Consider the following 18,631-nt stretch of genomic DNA (forward strand, 5'->3'; position numbering starts at 1 on the left):
GGAACACAGTCTTGAAGCACTAACTGGGCCTGATCTACATCTCATATCACATCAATAAGATCCCATCATGGTAACTCTACATCCCTCTTGTGCATTTATACCTCGTAGTACACGCAATGACATCTGGTTAGATGGAGGATGTGCTGTACTCGTCTCACTTCAGCGAAAAAGTTGGGGTAGGTCCCTGACTTTTTTTAATTCGCAGCTTCACGGGAAAGCCCTGTGATGGCTACAAGACAGCTGCTGCGTTGTATAACCAAGGCAGCACCACTGCACAGCCAAAGCGTATAAACAGCCCCTCTATTGCCTGCAGTGTGTTTTTTGGGGATCGCTTCCTTTAGGCTCCTCCCCTTCCTTTCTCTCCTCTCCCTCTCCTGCTAGTGTTATACAAAGAAATGGACTGAACACACTCTTCTTTAAAACTATAAACTGTACCTGCACATGATGTGCAAAAAATTGTGTGTAAAGCTTTCTCTTTCCTTCACCAAAGGAAGAGTGTGGTCTTTTTTGTGGTAGAGGCCTTTTCCAGCTCTGGTACCTCAGATCGTCTTCAACTGGAGATACGAGGAATTGAATCTGAGACTTTGTGTGTTTGAAAGGTGTTTTACCACTGAGTTGTGGCCCCTCCCCACCATAAGACGTATGTCTTAATCCTAGCCCTTCACATCTTGTTTGCCTACTTATACAGTTTACCTACTTTTTTAAAAAATGGATACTGTTTTATACTGTTGTTTTAATATTTTTGATGGTTTTAAATTTTGTATACTTTTTAATGTTCACTGTTCTTCACTTTTGTAAACCGCCCACAGAGCTTCGGCTATGGGGCGGTATATCAATTTAATTAATAAATAAATAGTAATCAAGGAGTTTTCGCCTTAAATAAGATGATCGTAACCAACTCTTTAAGAGAACTTCTTGCCCCCTTAAAACTTGCCATCATTGGAGATGTCATATGCAAGTATGAATATTGCAAGCAGGTAAATAAGAAGCTAATGACAACTTAAAGGAAAAGCAATTCCGGCCATACAGGTGATGGATCAACCAACAGGTACCCTCCATGTTGTTTGATGGAACCGTTTATAACACAATGTCAAATCTGAAGGTGTAAACCTCAATGTCACCATTATTATTGGGGCAGTGAGGAAAGATACATGAGGAGGAGGAGGAGAAATCACAGCTGAGATGATAGAAATCACAGGTAGTCTGGACTCACAGGGTTGTCCTGTGAACCTAATGCAAGCATCAGCTCCATTGTGCTGGAAGGGCTGTTCTTTGTCTGTTATTCAGCAAGTCTCAAAAAGGATAAAGATTAACATAAGACCCAGGACAGTCTCCTTTGGCAAACTCCAAACTGGTTAAACATGACCCAGATAGAGGGAGCTCGTGATGCAAATGCAAGACCAGAATTGGTTGTCCATTTCCAGTCTGAGTGATTAGAGCTGTTGTTTCTTTGATCACATGAGGCTGCCCTTCCTGATATAATAATAATTCCTTCCTGGGACCATGGGCTGTTTTTCATACATCCCACTAGGGAGCAGCTTATTAACAGACTGAAGCTTGATTTTGACTTGTGGAATGCAAGAACCATTTTAGAGATTTCTGCACAATCAGTTTGTTGAACCCTAAACGCATTTGTTATTCATTTGTTGCACAGGGTCAGGTCTTTCTTCAAGGTTACATGTCTGTTGTGAAGATATATATTTTTTCTCCTCATCTGAGAAAATATAATACTTTCCCAGTACCCAGTATAGTGCATTAATTACTGATTTGACTGTTACATGGAATGTGTGAATAACATTGGAATATCTGGATATTTTTGGTGATATAATTAATGGTCAAAACTCTTCCACCTCAATATATACTTTGGAGGCTTTGTGCTTTTTTTCCCTTACTTTTTTTTTTACTACTGCACCATGCAATCACTTGCTTAGAATTTTTAAAGGGGCAAATGCCAGCAAAGGTTCTCTCCCTCTGTAGCAAAGTCTTGTAAATATTATGATTTTTTTGTTGATTTTTATTTTACCTTAATTCTTTGGAAGCTTGCCTCCCCATCTCTTGTACTAAACATGTATCTAGCCAGAGCGGTAAAAGGTTGAGTGGATGGGTACTGAATAGTTACTCGTTTATTTCCCCCTCTTCAAAGCTTACCCCCGCCTCCTAATTATCAAATATGTTGCTATTGTCGTTGACCAGGGGATGGTGGAAAGATTATACAGAAGCTGAAATGCAGTTGGGGCATGCTTTGACTATGTGGGAAAGCCCTTCATCAGTCAAGGCCAGTGTGTGCTCCCTGAACAAGGTTATGGGAAGAGTAGCACCACTGGGCCAACAGCAACCCAAGAGACTGCTTCCAACCCTGCCAGGCACTCCTTCTTGTACAAAGCAGGCAGGCAAGTCCCAGAGGCCTGTGCACCATGCTGTTACTTTGCCTGAGGATTCCCCGAAGTGAGATGTCACCATTGAGCCTCTCTCCTGTTGCTTTTGTGCTGGGCAGTGCTGCTCACCATGAAGATTCTCTTATCGTAGGGGAGTTGGAGCACTGGTCAGGACAAAAGCCAGCTTGAGAGATATTCGCACTTCCAACCTGGCTTTGTCCTTCTGCATACACAGTGGCAGTCAAGGCACAATGTCAACATGCCAAAGCCTTAGCGTGACACTAGATGCCATCTTTACTTCATCATGGGATCCTGCAACCAGTTTGGTCTTCCTACTACTACTTCTCAGAGCATCCTACCCACTGACATTCAGCATTACGGCACCCCGTGTGATCAGATTTCTACTACCATTAAATGCTGGCCAGAACTGTGGTCATTGCATAGCAAATTCCCTCTGCTCTGCCGCCTCCCCACTGCCCCTTCTCTCACAACTATGGAGAACACACAGTGAGGGCTGCTAAACATGCTGGCATATGTACAACTTCTTACTATGGAGGTGCCAATCATACAATCAGCAAAGGTGGTAGTTATAATGTAATAAGCTTTCCTACCTTTGATAATCCTGCACATTAATACTGTGTGCATGAAAGCTGATCTATTGCAACAATTTCAAACAATCCAATTATCACAGCTTTCAGGTATGTACTGAAAGACCCATTGAGATCTTCTTCAGTGGTCTTTCTCTGTTTCCCACTGCTGCTTTAGCACAAATTTTAAAAACTGATCAGAATTGGGGCTTCCTCGCCCACACATGTCATGAGCATAGTGTGGATGGAACATGGTCGGATGCACATTTCAAAAATACTCCCCAAAGTGTGAAAAGCTAAATGCAATTCTTCTGCTTCCAGCAGAAGAGCGATAATTGGGGAGCATTAGAAGCCACTAGTTTGGAAGGACCCTCGGTCAGTCTCCATCTCCATTCACCAGATAGGACATCTTCTCCAGTGCGCACCACGAAATAACCCAATGGAAACGACACGCACTCCTTACAAAATGACTGAACTATCCTCTACAGTTGTGCTGCATCAATCTCTTTGGGTAGAGGGAAAAGAAAACACAGAGCTGGATTTCTTTGCCCCTGGAATGGACTCTAGATTCATTCCTGCCAATTGTTTGATGTAGTGTTGTTTCCAGAATGTCTGCCAAGCTCTCATCTAAAGCAGGCCCGTAATTCTATAAGGCTGAGTATGCAACCTCACCAGCCAAACTGCAGCCAAACCTCCTAAAATGATGGCAGTTATTTTCCAGTTTTCTCTTGCTTAAGGTCTCTGAGATGGAACAAACATCGGGCTGCCCTTGGGTTTTACAGAGGTGGCATGTAGGGAGACTGTAAAGCTCTGAGCCAGCAACCAAGTCAAACCAATTCCTGCTGGCACCTAAGCCAACACTACAGCCAAGCAAGAATAATTGAGGATACCACATTAAATGTTCTCCGCCCCCCCCCCCAAGGATATTTGGGAAAGACATCAATTTCAAAGTGGAAATAGTGTCCCTGAAATGAGTGGCCATCCCATGTGCCTATGGGTGCTTCCAGGAAAGGCTTTTACTGTGCAACTGCACTGCTTCATTCATAAAACCTTACTGGAGATCTAAATATCGTCTTCAATTTGTAGCCCTTCCATGTTTTTCCACTACTTCTTCCATCTTTTTTTCTTTCAAGAAAAAAAATGACGGAATAGCTCCACAATGCCTTTTGAGTGTTAGAGCTAGTCTGGAGGCACTCAATGTGTCTGGTGCCCCTTCATGTTCCAAATGGATAATTCCTACAAGAAGACTAGCAACGGATAGAAATTTCCACCTAGAGAGCACTTACCTGGTTTCAATGGGCACGGGATACACCTGCTGACCCCCCAAAAGGCTCCCACACTGCCACAACAATCCTCGTATTTGGTCAGACCAAGAAATGGGTCTGCACACTAGAAAGGAAAGAGAAAAGGAAACATCAGAATTTGGTACTTTCCATAAAAAGATGGTGTCATATACTAGGCGCAGTCAATCATTCCTGTTTTTCTTGACCAAATTTAGACCAGCCATGATAGTGGGGAAGCAGAAGTAACAGCATTAGTTTTTGTGGAGGAGTAGACTACAGCTAACAAAGAGGTGCCTGCTTTAAATGACACTATGTCAAACAGCAATACTCTCTGCAGGACCAGAAATGTATTTAAAGACAGTCAACAGTTTTGCAGAAAGGAAAATGAGAGCTTGCCTATGTCTTTGCCCTTTGGAAACCTAGAGAATTGGTATTATATATGGGGCATTACTGTTAGGTTTGAGTAGCACAGCATGACCCAGAGATGATATCAGCAAGCAAAGCTTTTGGATAAAACAAATGCCTGTTCCCAGACTTATATATATTAGCTACTTAGATGGGTACCAAATTCCAGACCTTGTGGGGACATTTGTGGTGAGGCATTTTCATTTACTTAATGAGTCTCTCTTTCCCTCCCAACAAGCCCCTCTGGATTGCAGTCTTCCCCATTAAGCTGTCACAGTCCATAGGCCAAATCTGGCATCTGTCCACCCCCAAAATGGCCACGTGCCCAGTGCTCACATTCCAAAAAGTTTGGCTTCAGACTGAAACGGAAGAGAAAAATGCTTCCTGAGCAGGCATTTAGCCATCACCCAGTCTGCTTAGCTGCATACCCTGCTCCAACTGAACAAGAAAAGAATAGTGCAAGGATGCCCCTTCCCCACTTTGGTTCACCTTTCCTTGAAGTTACCTGTAGAACTCCAGGTAAGATGTAAAATCTAAATGTGCCTCTTTTCAATGGACAAGCACTTAAGAAAAATATTGAGTGTTGGGTTGGATTTTTCCAAAACTATTATTTGAAAGCTCCATCAGACTAGTGTTTTATTGCATGCTCGGTGCTGGGCACTCACAGATTTTCAGAGGTCCCTCTCATAATGATGTCTGCCTCCCGTGTGCCTCCCACCCTTTCTGGCCTTCCTCGTGCAACAAAAAAACCTTCAGAAAGTCCAATATATTTTTAAACACGGAACTTGTCGCTATCTCCTGCTGTGTGCAGGAGAAGCAGCGCAATTAGAACGGCTGACTGAATGGGCCTCATGTACATTGCTGACTTCCTCTTTCAAAAGAGGAAGTAACGAGCAACGAAAACAGGGGCGGAGAAGTGATGGTAGGGGAGCGTGATTTCACCCATCTGATGGAGTTCACAGCCAAAATGTTGCAGGCCAAATTTTCAGAATGATTCCTTGGGATTACTTGGCTAAGTAAAGTAATCATGGAAAATTGGGATGGAACAAAGTCTTTCCAACTGCTGTCAAATTCAATGCTCTGAATGTGAATACTGCAGGGTTTATCCACCAAACTGAGTAGAATCCGCCTATGACTCTTAGGAGAAAAGTTTACAGAAATAAGGTACCCAAATAGCAAAGTCAAAAGATACAGATGGTCATCTAAAAATCTGTATAAAAAGTGAACTATAGCAATATAAAGAAAATACACAAGTATTATTCTGAACTGCATGTTTCCATAGATGCAGCAAGAGTCAAGAAAAGAGCTAAATTGTTTCAGTCATGTGAATTTACATTCCTTTTAAGCTGCAAGGGAAATGAATATTCCATGAAAATTAGGCATTCATTTAGCGAGTGAGATTTCCCCCCCCCCTCCATTTTATCAATTTCTTACAGAAATCACAGAGTAGCTATAAAAAGAGCACTGTTTGGACTCAGACTATTTGACTGTATATTGTGTGAGAAATTCAAACAGGCAGGCAGACAGTAATAAAATCTGTGTTGCACCCCGCCTTGATGCAGAAAGAGAGGCGGGTAACAATATTATTATTATTATTATTATTGCCCACTGTCATGGTGCGTTGCATACAAAGGACTCAGACGACGCCATGCAACAGTGACCAAGAGACAGAAGGTAGGTCAACCAAGAAGAAGAGAAGAGTAGTCGTTGTGGGAGACTCCCTGCTGCGTGGGATTGAAACCCAAGTATGTCGTGAAGACCCATGGACTCGCCAGGTGTGCTGTCTCCCTGGAGCACAGATTAGAGATGTGACTGAAGGGTTACCGAAGCTCATAAAGACAACGGACACATACCCCTTTCTTCTCATCCATGTGGGAACAAATGATGTCGCCAAGCAGAGCTACGAAGAAATCATTTCAGACTTTGAAGTTCTGGGAAGGAAACTGAAGAACTTTGGGGCCCAGGTAGTTTTCTCATCCATCCTCCCGGTTCTTGGAAGAGGATTAGAAAGGGAAAGAAAAATACTCCGGATGAACGACTGGCTTCGAAGGTGGTGCCGTCGTGAGAGTTTTGGATTCTGGGACCACGGGCTACGCTACTTGGAACATGGACTGCTGGCAAGGGATGGGTTGCACCTCACAAGGGCTGGAAAGAATGAGTTCGGCCACAGCATGAAGAACTTCATCAGGAGGGCTTTAAACTGAATCTTACGGGGGTGGGAGACGTAAATTTTGAGGCAACAATTCATGAAGGCCAATGCACCACAGTACAGAGAACAGCTGCAACAGTGTCCCAAAATAGTGTCTGCAACAAGGTAGGAGCAAAGCCAGACTATAAAACACATGGTCTTCGATGTCTATATACTAATGCCCAGAGCATGGGAAACAAACAGAATGAACATGAACTCTTATTACATGAAGGCAAATACGACTTGATAGGTATAACTGAAACTTGGTGGGATGACTCCCATGACTGGAATATAGCAATTGAAGGATATAACTTGTTCAAAAAGAACAGAAGAAATAGAAAGGGAGGTGGAGTTGCACTATATGTTAAAAATACCTATCCCTGCACAGAAATACAGGCAGATGAGATTGGGAGCCCCGTCGAGAGCGTCTGGATTAAAATAAATGGGGCTAGGAATAAAAAGAATATGATAATCGGAGTCTACTACTGACCACCCAATCAAGGAGAAGACGAGGACGAAACTTTTGAGAAACAAATTGCCAGTGTTTCAAGGAAGTGTGATGTAGTAGTGATGGGGGACTTCAATTACCCTGATATCTGTTGGGAGACCATTACTGCCAAAAGCGGCCCTTCCAAGAAATTCCTGACATGTATGGGTGATAACTTTCTCCTACAGAAAGTGGTGGAAGGAACTAGAGGATCGGCAATCCTTGACTTGTTATTGACCAATAGGGATGACTTAGTGGATAAAGTGGCAGTTACGGGAACTCTGGGGGAAAGTGACCACGTCATACTTGAATTCTTGATTATGAAGGAGACAAAAGTCGAGCGTAGCCATACACGTACTCTGGATTTTAGGAAAGCTGATTTTAATAAACTCAGAACTATAATAAGTAAGGTCCCGTGGCAAGGGAGCCTAAAGAGAAAAGGAGTGCAGGATGGGTGGGAGTATCTAAAAAATGAAATTTTAAAGGCACAGTTACAAACAATTCCAACAAGGAGAAAAGATAGAAGACAACAGAGGAAACCAATGTGGCTCCACAAAAAGCTTATTGATGAACTGAAAACAAAAAGGGATACATATAGGAAGTGGAAGGAAGGCCAGACTACAAAAGAAGAGTACAGACAAGTGGCGCAGAAGTGCCGAAATGGCGTCAGGAAGGCTAAAGCTGTGAATGAGCTGAGATTAGCGAGGGATGCTAAAAGCAATAAAAAGGCTTTCTTCAGATACGTGAGTAGTAAAAGCCAGAGGAAATGGTGGTTCAACTGCTTAATGAGGATGGCAAATTGATAACAGATGACAAAGAAAAGGCTGAAGTGCTCAATTCCTACTTTGCCTCGGTCTTCTCCCAAAAGCGGGTCTATGACCCCCCTGGAAAAAGTGAAGCAGAAGTTGAGGGGGCAGGATTGCAGTTTGAGATTGATAAACAAATGGTCAAAGAACACCTAATTTCCTTGAATGAGTTCAAATCTCCAGGGCCTGATGAACTGCATCCAAAAGTAATGAAGGAGCTAGCGGAAGAACTCTCAGAACCTTTGTCTATTATCTTTGCAAAATCATGGAAGACGGGTGAGGTGCCAGATGACTGGAGGAGGGCTAACGTTGTCCCTATCTTCAAAAAGGGCAAAAAGGAGGAACCTGGGAACTACAGACCAGTCAGTCTGACATCCATCCCTGGGAAAATTCTGGAGCAGATTATAAAGAAGTCAATCTGTAAACACCTTGAAATCAATGCAGTGATTACTAGAAGCCAACATGGATTTGTCAGGAACAAATCCTGTCAGACTAATTTGATCTCATTTTTTGATAGGATAACCTCCCTTGTGGACTGTGGGAATGCTGTGGATGTCATATATCTTGACTTCAGCAAAGCTTTTGACAAAGTATCACATGACATTCTGATTAACAAACTAGCTAAAAGTGGGCTAGATGGAACAACTATTAGGTGGATCCACAGTTAGCTACAGAATCGGACTCAAAGAGTACTTATCAATGGAACCTTCTCAAACTGGGGAGAGGCAACGAGTGGGGTGCCGCAGGGCTCAGTCCTGGGCCCAGTGCTCTTCAACATTTTTATTAATGATTTGGACGAGGAGGTGCAGGGAACGCTGATCAAATTTGCAGATGACACAAAATTGGGTGGGATAGCAAATACCCTGGAAGACAGAAACAAACTTCAAAGTGATCTTGATAGGCTGGAGTGCTGGGCTGAAAACAACAGAATGAAATTTAATAGGGATAAATGCCAAGTTCTACATTTAGGGAATAGAAACCAAATGCACAGTTACAAGATGGGGGACACTTGGCTCAGCAATACTACAAACGAGAAAGATCTTGGAATTGTTGTAGATCGCAAGCTGAATATGAGCCAACAGTGCGATATGGCTGCAAGAAAGGCAAATGCTATTTGGGGCTGCATTAATAGAAGTATAGCTTCCAAATCACGTGAGGTACTGGTTCCTCTCTATTCGGCCCTGGTTAGGCCTCATCTAGAGTATTGCGTCCAGTTCTGGGCTCCACAATTCAAGAAGGACGCAGACAAGCTGGAGCGTGTTCAAAAGAGGGCAACCAGGATGATCAGGGGTCTAGAAACAAAGCCCTATGAAGAGAGACTGAAAGAACTGGGCATGTTTAGCCTGGAGAAGAGAAGATTGAGGGGAGACATGATAGCACTCTTCAAATACTTAAAAGGTTGTCACACAGAGGAGGGCCAGGATCTCTTCTCGATCCTCCCAGAGCGCAGGACACGGAATAATGGGCTCAAGTTAAAGGAAGCCAGATTCCGGCTGGACATCAGGAAAAACTTCCTGACTGTTAGAGCAGTGCGACAATGGAATCAGCTACCTAGGGAGGTTGTGGGCTCTCCCACACTAGAGGCATTCAAGAGGCAGCTGGACAACCATCTGTCAGGGATGCTTTAGGGTGGATTCCTTCATTGAGCAGGGGGTTGGACTCGATGGCCTTGTAGGCCCCTTCCAACTCTGCTATTCTATGATATGATTCTATGATCCATGTCCTACCCTGATCTCGCCTCTCCCCGCCACCTCTTTGCGAGGTTTCCAAGTGCAGGGAAGAATGCTTTTTCCAACAATGCGCGGGACCCTCTACATGTATTTTTAACCCATTGTACTCAATCCAATGTTCTGAGGGCGGTTAGCATTGCTGATGAAAGGGAGTGGGTGTGCCAGGGCGAGGTGTCCCTGTGAGCAACCAATAGATTGTAATGGGAGGTACAAATGAGATCTGCAGGGTGGGAGGAAACAGAAGAGGTGTGAAGAAGAATGATACATAAGGCTTTCAAATGCTAAGTAAACGGAGGGGGATAATACAAGGGCAAAAGTTCAGGTGTGATGGAGCCCTAAGTTCTGAGACTCCGTACTTGCCTAAGGAAGCCTGATGACCTCTGGCTGCAGTAAAAGGCATTTCTACTTGATTCTCTTCGGCCTGGAACCATTTTAATGCTAATTGTACATTCTCCTTGGTGGGGTAAATCATCTGAATGTCTCTCCTTGATGTTTTTGATGACTCTTTTAAAATTGTTTTTACCTGTTATCCATCAACATTTTTTCTGCTGCTTGTTTTTGTTGAAGTTGGTTTAATTGTTTTTATTGATTTCACATTATCTTGTGTTGTTAGCTGTTAGTTGGACTTATTAAAGAAAGGTAGGAGGCCAATGTTTTAAGCAAATAATAAATGAAATGAATATACACTGACATTTCATCGACCTTCACATGCAAATGTTCATGGTTCACACAATGCATTCATAGTCTCACACTCCATAAATGTCAACTCTACTGTAAAAGGACAGATAAAACAGAATAAGAAAGAAAAGCTCTGACCTTTCCATGTACTGACTCCGGGTAACACCTTCCCATAAGACTCTGGGTCCTTTGCTGCTGCTTGCTCTCTGTGACAACATTGTTGTTGCTGCTGCTGCTGCTGGTGGCATTATTATTGTACTGGGGGCCTGTGGGAAGCTGAGATATCAACACAGTTTCAACACTGTTCTCTTCGGACTGATCTGAGTCACTCTTCACTCTGGCCACCTGATGAATCTGCACCTCGGCTTCTGGAGGGTGGTTGATATGTACATTCACAAGGGAAGGGTTTATTGAAGCTGAAAGAGAGGTTTAAAGTTTATCCGCAGAAACATGACTTTGTTCTTTGTTTTGCAACAACCCACAAGCCAGAACAGGAGCTTCTAGAGTGGTAAGTAAAAGGCTTGAAATACTTTAACCGCTTTGGCATCCACTCTGTCCGCAGTACCACACTGGCTCTCAAACTAAACATTAGATAAAAACCCAACAATCATTGGTCACACATGGCCCACAACATACAAACAAGCAAAATAACATCTGGCTTGGCATGGAACTGAGAGAAACTGGAGAAAACTGTAAGTATCAGAATGTGGACAAGAAGATTAACATTCATGGTTCTGTCCAGGGATAGGTTATATATTGATTACAGCGTACCTGACTAGCTTATTAAGAACTGGCTTCTAGACTATACATTTTACCTAGGTGAAGGTAGTTTGGCAAAAAAAAATTTACAGGGGTTTTTAATTAACTATTTTCCAAACCTGCACTTGCATTACAGGTGTATAATAGGTCTCAATTTATCTCTTTTCTTTTATCTCAGCTTGATTCAAGCAATAATTAGAACATAAACCAGATTTTTGGTTAGCCACAAAAGCAAACATCAGCTTTCTTCCTCATGACAGTATCCAGTGCTGGCAGTCCACTAGCACAATGGGAAACTGGTCTTTGCTAGCACAACCCAGGAAAGTGGCCAAACCTACCACTTCCAGAATGGAATAGGTCCGTGGAGCTCCCCTCCGCATTCTCCACTGCCTTGTCCTATTCCAGAAGTGGTATTTCTGGCTATTTTCTGTTTGTTCTGTCCAGCACTAGCAGTTGTTTCTCCTAGGGCAGTGGCAGCCTTCGATACTGCCCTCCGTGTCCTAAGCACAGGCGGGGTGCTTCCAGATGGGCAGCTCCTAGAGCTACCAAATCAAAAGACACTGTGCAGCTATTCCATTTTTCACAGATTTTCTATGAAAAGAAAAAAGACGAAGGAGTGAGAAAACACAGGAAGGTTACAAATGGAAGGAAACATTGTCTGAACCCCCCATAAAATTGTGAAAATTAGGCAGAGCGATTGCAAAAACAAAAGCCTTCTCTGGAAGCACCACAATATGAGCAAGATAAGCTTCGCAAACTATTGGCCTGTGAGAAACAATGAGACTAGTGCTTACCAAGTTGGTTGGACAGAGGAAGTGTGTACATAGAATGCTTCGTGGAGCTGCTTGCTAGGCTATTGGGGACTTGTTTTCGTTCTGGTTTTAAAGCTGGTAGGTGGCAAAACTTCCCTGTAGAGTTAGATGGGCACCAGCATTCATCCCTGCCCACACAGCGCCCGCCATTTAGACAGGGAATCTGGCAGAAATCTGTAAAGAAAATAAATCTGTAAATCAAATCTATTCTAATAGTTCACTGCAGCTATCAAATGAGCTAATGGCTGTCTTACCAGGATGTAATTCACATAATCTGTGTACTCAACTCAGCATCTCTACCTCAGTCACAGAAAAAAATTCAAGCTGTCCTAGTTGGGAGGGGCGCCAGGGCAACTGAAGTATCTTGCTAGCAGTAGTCTCACTTCCAAGGACGACCAAGGACCTTTTCACCTGGGACTCTGAAATCACTTCAAGCTTCGACCATGTTATTTGTGTCATGGAAGAAGGTTGCTAATGTGGGACAGGAGAATTTTGAGGAGCAATTGAACATACAATGTGGCCAGAGTAGGGCTCATATTTCAGTTTACTAATTTAAGTCAAAGCCAATTGAAACACCCTAAAGTCAGAACTGTAATAATCGGATTCTTCTAGACAGCATCCGACCCTAGAGCAGCCTTCCCCAATCTTGCGTCCTCCAGATGTATTGACTACAAAGCCCATCATCCACAATCAGCATAGCTCTGTTGGCTCTGTGTGATGGACGTTGTAGTCCAACTTAGCTGAAGGGCACCAGGTTGGGGAACGCTGTCCTAGCGCAAAGGATTGATGGCTCACTTGTCCAACTCAATGAAATTTCCTGTGCAATTACGGCATCAACGAGATCAGAAGAAAAGGTTTCAGCTGCCTTAGTAATTAGGAATTGCATAAAAGCTTCAGCCAACTCTCCTGGTTTCCACTGAAGTGGAAGAAGGGGATGGGAAGAAATTAGGTGTTGGGAGCCAGGCCCAAAAGCAAACGCCAATGAAAGCAGCAAATTGGCCCCGACAAGAAGAAATGCTGCAATGCCTGTCTGCGACTCTAACTGAAAGCCAGAGACTGTTATATCCAGAGCAGGAAAGGTAACTGCAATTGACCTCTTGTCCCAAGAAGGGCAGGATCACTCTCAGAGAAGACTGCTTCTTTTTCAGACAAGTGGATTTGTCATAATAATCTTCCTGCCCTGAACTCTGATGCAGTAGGGAACTGCTAGTCTCATGTACAAAAGAAACAGAGGATGATAAATAAACCTTGTGAAATGGGTCAGACATCTTGGGAGACTCACAGATACGGAAGCCAGATTTGGGGTCATGGTCATGTCCACCCTGGCTGTACAGGGTGGTGGTATCTCCTTTCTCACAGCTATTGAAGCAGCGGCCATGCTGACAAGTCTGTTTACAGATTGTGGGAGTGAAGATGATCTTTATCTTTTTGATTTTTTCTGTCAGGTTGACACCTGCAAAGAAAAGAAAAGTGGCATCGCATAGTAAAAAGGTTCTTCTGAGCAACTTTGGCAGGATCTACGCTACGGCTTTAAAGCGCTTTATAACAGTTATAAAGCGCTTTAACGGCTTTAAAGCGCAATAAAATGTCTCTGGGGCATTTATAGAAGGAATTATGTCCAATCAACTGTTCCAACCAGGTCATGCTTCTCTCAGGTTCAAGCTTTTAATATATTTTAATACGTAGCAAGCAGCTACATCTGTGCTTTTTTCTTATTCAAAGTTATGGACTCGGTCTGGATCAGGATCCTCATGTGGGAGCTGAGGGGCTTTAATACTTTGCTCCCCACTGTGGTCCTAATCTCGATGGGGACGGCTGTGCCTGCAATTTGCATAGGAAAAAACCCCTCCATTTGCTTGGGAGCTATTTACCTCTGCATGTTGTGTGTGATCCAGATGGGGAGCACAGTAGAGGGCAAAAGGTCAAAGCCCCCCCCCATCCCGCAGGTCATGATCCAAACTGGGTCCTACACACTTACTTTTGAGTAAGAAAAAACACTATCGTAGCTGCATGCTATGTATTAAAATTAAGATGTCTTTTGAATCTCGGACTCAGCGTGATAACATGCTTCATGTGTCCTGTCATGAAATCAAAATTATTCCTTTATCACTACTCATAGTTTCTTGTTTAATTTTTTGTTCTGAACCTTTTGTTTAAATGATAAATGTTTAAAATTCTTCACATAACTTTCTCCAGATAGTAGATTTTTTAAAAAAAACTTTCTGAAAGAATTCTCATATTACAGATAGGAACCATATAAAGCAATAGTTTGTACTGCCAGAAGGTGAGGAACAGGATTTGTGGGTCATGTAGTGAATCAACAGAATACATCTCAAGGCGTTAACTGAATAAGATGTTCTTTTTTAAAGGGAGGGGGTAAGAACATATTAAGTGAAAGATATGTGGGGTATTTGTGTACTAAAAAGTTAATAAATGCTTTCTCCCTTTATTTCTCTGTCCTCATTCCCACCCCCTTTTTGTTTAGAAAGGATAGAAGTCTGGGAAAGTTACCCTGAAGGGAGATGTGTGGATAAAATTATAATCCCTAGTAATAATGTCTCTCTCCCAGGTCTCAGTAGAGCAACATAGGCTATATTCCAGTTTACTCCTGTACTCCTCTAGCTAAGAAAAGAGTAAGTCAGAGACAGACCAATCAGTTGAGATGAGGGGAGAGGAATGTTGGGAAGAACAATTATGAGAGTGTTGGTGTCAAGGTTGTGAGAGAAGAGTTTGATCTAAGTACTAGGGAGAGGGAGAGCACTGTGGGAATGGCAGAGAAAGAGGCCAGTTTAGGGCCGGATCTACACTAGTCTTATACCGTTGCTAGTGTCCCTTTCTAACGTGGTTCTCTGTATCGGTTCTCTGTAGCTGTAACGTTACTGCAGGGCACATTGTTAAATCCTTTCGTTGTTCTCCCTCCCTCTTCTCTGAGAGCTGCTGGGTTTGCTCCGCCCACTGCCTGTCTCATTCCTAGCCAGCAGTGCAGGGAAATAGTCATAAGCAGACACACAAACCCCCTCCCAAAACATCTTAACACAGGTCCTGGGAAATAGCCTGAGTGCATAGGAGCTGGCCACTTTGCTGAAGCTAAGCAGGGTTGGGTCTGGTCAGGGTTGGGATGGGAAACGAAGTTGAAAATTTTTAGCAGCAGCCGCATTTAAGCCCCGCTGGTCATGAGTTTTGGACTTTGGACCCTTGTTAATTTTCCTGCACGGAGCTACAGCAATCCTTTGAGCGCTCCTCAGCTCCTTTGCAAAGAGGGGGGAAATGTTAAAAAAAAAAACCCATAAAAAATCAACCGATGATCCAATTTGATTCAAATTTTAAGGCAGGATGCATGGGAGTACTTCACAATAAAAACAGATTCTAAGGTGGAAAACTTCTGAGTCCTTTGCATGCAATTGTCAGTGACTGCACAGTATAACGCTGGAGTGATTTATCTGCTGTAGCAGATAAGATAGCAAACGGGGCGAAGGAAGGAGAACAGGAAGTGGGCGGAGCAAACCCAGCAGCTCTGAGAAAGGGAGAGGAGAATTACCGGTAGAAGGAGGCACATGAATCTGTAGCCACGCTGGAACTAAGAAATAGAACCTGTAAGTACGACTCATTTACAACGTTGGAGACCCAGGGTCACGTGACGCTATGCATCACAGTAACCCATTCAAAACGTTAGAATAACACCAGTGTAGATTCCCACTAGGAGACTAATTCAGGAATGGGATGATGGATTAGGCCTTTGCATAAGGGCTTAACTTGAACCAGGGCTAATATCTGAAATCTGTTTTCCCAGAAACTTGGAATATATGATGACTAAAACTCTGAGCATAAGCAGAGTGCATTTCCTTCCTTCCCAAGTATCCACAGCCTGAGTACCCCACATTTTTAGGATTAAGGAAAACAAGACTTGCAAGGAAGATGTTATGACTTCCAAATAGCCTAGAGTCCCAGAAACACTCTATGAAGAAATTAAGTACTGGTCTGTACCACATTAAATTCTGTGTCTCCAACTTGTTGAAAACAGAAATGGAACAAGAAGCAGAAGACTCTCTTTTCAAGATAATAAAGTTCAGCTAAGTTGAACAGGGAGACAACAGGATCATACATTCCCTAGCCCAGAATAGCTGGTTAAAATCTGTGCTACTGTCTATCTCATACTTCTAAGGAAATCCAAAGAAATGAGAAACTGTGTGAATCTTATTCATTGCAGAGAAGCAGAGAACTCTGGCATGTATCCATGGCTATGGAGTCCCATAACCACTGTAACAGAGCCCCACCTCCCACACATACTTCAGAAAGTTTGAACCCAGAAACCTTTCTTTGTAAAACAAACAATACTATCCCAAGTCATGCTTCAGACCTTACCCCAGAGAGATGAAGCAGGTTCTGGGTATGCTGTACGTGGCCCAGCACTGCTCTGTTCAAATCCATTCCCATTGGGCAGTGCATTAGATGTTAGCTGATCATTATTTGCAGCTGGATAGCGTCGCACTGTGCGGGAGGGTCCTGTGTGCAGCTGAGAGGTAACAAGAGAACTACTTCTGCTCTGAGTCCTGTGGAAAGGAAAGCTGACCTAATATTTGGTTATATACCAACAGTTGTTTCTAGATCAGGGTGAGAAGAAGCTAGGGCCCAATCAACATGGGCAATTTAGTGCGGAGCGAGAGGACATTAGGGTCGTTCGTGACACATGACGTTGTCCTCACTCCACAGCATCTTCCCTCCCCAAAAGGCACAAAATCACAATAATAAAATGACTTCTCCATTGCAGATTATATCACTGAAATGAAGGTATAACTACACAAGGCATTTATTGTATTCTAATTTATTGTACTGTTCCTCATTCCCTTTCATGGTTATTTATGGGTTCTTAGATGTCATCGTAAGATTCCAGTTTCGTTTCTGTGTCTAACCAGCACTTTTGGCATTTTTTTTTTTTTTTAGAGTGGGGTATGTGCAGCATTTCATTGTGAAAATGAAAGTGCCACCTAGAGGTTATGTAGCAAAAGGAAACACTCTTCATGTAATGCTCAGTCTCAGTTCTGCAATGAAACCAAAAGTAGATACAGCAGATTAACAGCTGATTAACATCCTTGTGTAGAAAAGCTGAAATAAAGCTTGAAATAACAAGAAGTGGATTTTTGTGTGGAAGGACTATGAGTTCCATTCAGTTTCAGTACTCCACTCAGAACAAATTCCTCAGGTCTGGATTCTTTAATTCTAAGTGTACGTCTTTTGTCCCAGGCTCTAGTTAGTGGATCTCGAGGTCCATTTAAAAACAACAACCACATAGTAGATTCCACAAGTCTAAGGTCTGACCATCTCCGTTCTAGATTATGGAGTAAAATCTTGACTGCATCAAAGGGAGGCCCCCTCTATCAGTTCTGTTAGAACCAACTGCTATTTGGCTCTTCCCCTCCTAGAAGTGTCTCTTGCACTTCCACTATGCAACTTCATTGTGTAGCTGGTTCATCATTAGGAAAGATATCTGCAGGTACACCTCCCCCTATACCAGACTGCCTGTGACATAAAAATGAAATGGAGATTAAAACATTTTAATAAACAAACAATAAATTATGAAAGAGTTGGGCTCAGAACTTGTTTATCTTCCTCTTCCTATCCTTTTTGGTGTGCATGTTGTTTCTCTTAGATTATAAACCATTATTTTAAATCGTAAACTGCCTTAATCTCTTGCCTTCTGAAGCAAGTGCAAGACTAAATTTCTCCAAATACCATTCAAGGCTGCTTTTTCAGTGCTGTCTCCTGAGAATCCAGTCCTGTGTGAATTCTAGTATCAGTCTAGCAGCCCCTCACAAGAATATACAAAGCTTGCAGGATATACCCAGAATTAATTTCTGTTTGTTCATCATGAGCTGTGCACAACCAGAACAGATGCCACTTTGACCCACCACCATGCAACTCACTTTAAAAAGATTCCCTGTAAGGACAGATGTATCTGGACTCACCCCCACAACCCCCCACAACCATTGCCAGTCATGCAAATTGGCCTTGAGCATGAGAGCCATCACTACTCTGATGTGCAAGATGGTAATATATTCACAAGGACAGTTCAATTGTTATTCCCCAGCCTCTCATCTTCATCCAAATATGAGTGATTCCTTGAAAGACTGAGCTCCATCATACCTACATTTTTGTCCTGGTTTGCCCCCGCGTTATCTGCCTTCGTTTCATTTGCGTGTCAAGCACTGGTCACTTTCACGTGTGCGTGTTGTTGTGCTATTTCAGCATATGCATCTTTTCACCTGTGCTGGCTTACGCTTCCTCGTATCACTACTATTCCAGCAAAATCTCCTCTCACTTGTTTTCTCTCCCGCTATTGGGCCCACCCCAGACCTCCCTTCTCCTTCTCCCTGCAGTTCATTGGTTGTTGTGACTGTGAGGAACATTGTGATGGACGTGGGTGCACCCCTGCCCCCAGTCTCATTTTTGGTCTAACATTTAAGAGATTTGGGGTTTTATCGCCGTTTCTAGCATTTCAGCTGCACAGGGTGCAGCATCTTTTA

At 43.0% G+C, this 18,631-nt stretch overlaps 1 protein-coding gene across 1 annotated transcript in view; it reads right to left on the reverse strand.

Annotated features, from left to right (window-relative positions):
- Window positions 1-18,631, reverse strand: part of LTBP2 (latent transforming growth factor beta binding protein 2) — a 144,398-nt gene that overhangs the window by 62,143 nt on the left and 63,624 nt on the right. Inside the window, exons 4-8 of the mRNA XM_063117865.1 lie at window positions 16,473-16,660; window positions 13,393-13,563; window positions 12,093-12,284; window positions 10,678-10,955; window positions 4,249-4,351 (exon numbers count right to left, since the gene is read on the reverse strand). Coding sequence (XP_062973935.1) covers window positions 4,249-4,351; window positions 10,678-10,955; window positions 12,093-12,284; window positions 13,393-13,563; window positions 16,473-16,660 — 932 coding nt within the window. The remainder of the gene's footprint in view (window positions 1-4,248; window positions 4,352-10,677; window positions 10,956-12,092; window positions 12,285-13,392; window positions 13,564-16,472; window positions 16,661-18,631) is intronic.

Source organism: Elgaria multicarinata, chromosome 2 (assembly GCF_023053635.1).
Source record: "Elgaria multicarinata webbii isolate HBS135686 ecotype San Diego chromosome 2, rElgMul1.1.pri, whole genome shotgun sequence".
NCBI lineage: Eukaryota > Metazoa > Chordata > Lepidosauria > Squamata > Anguidae > Elgaria > Elgaria multicarinata.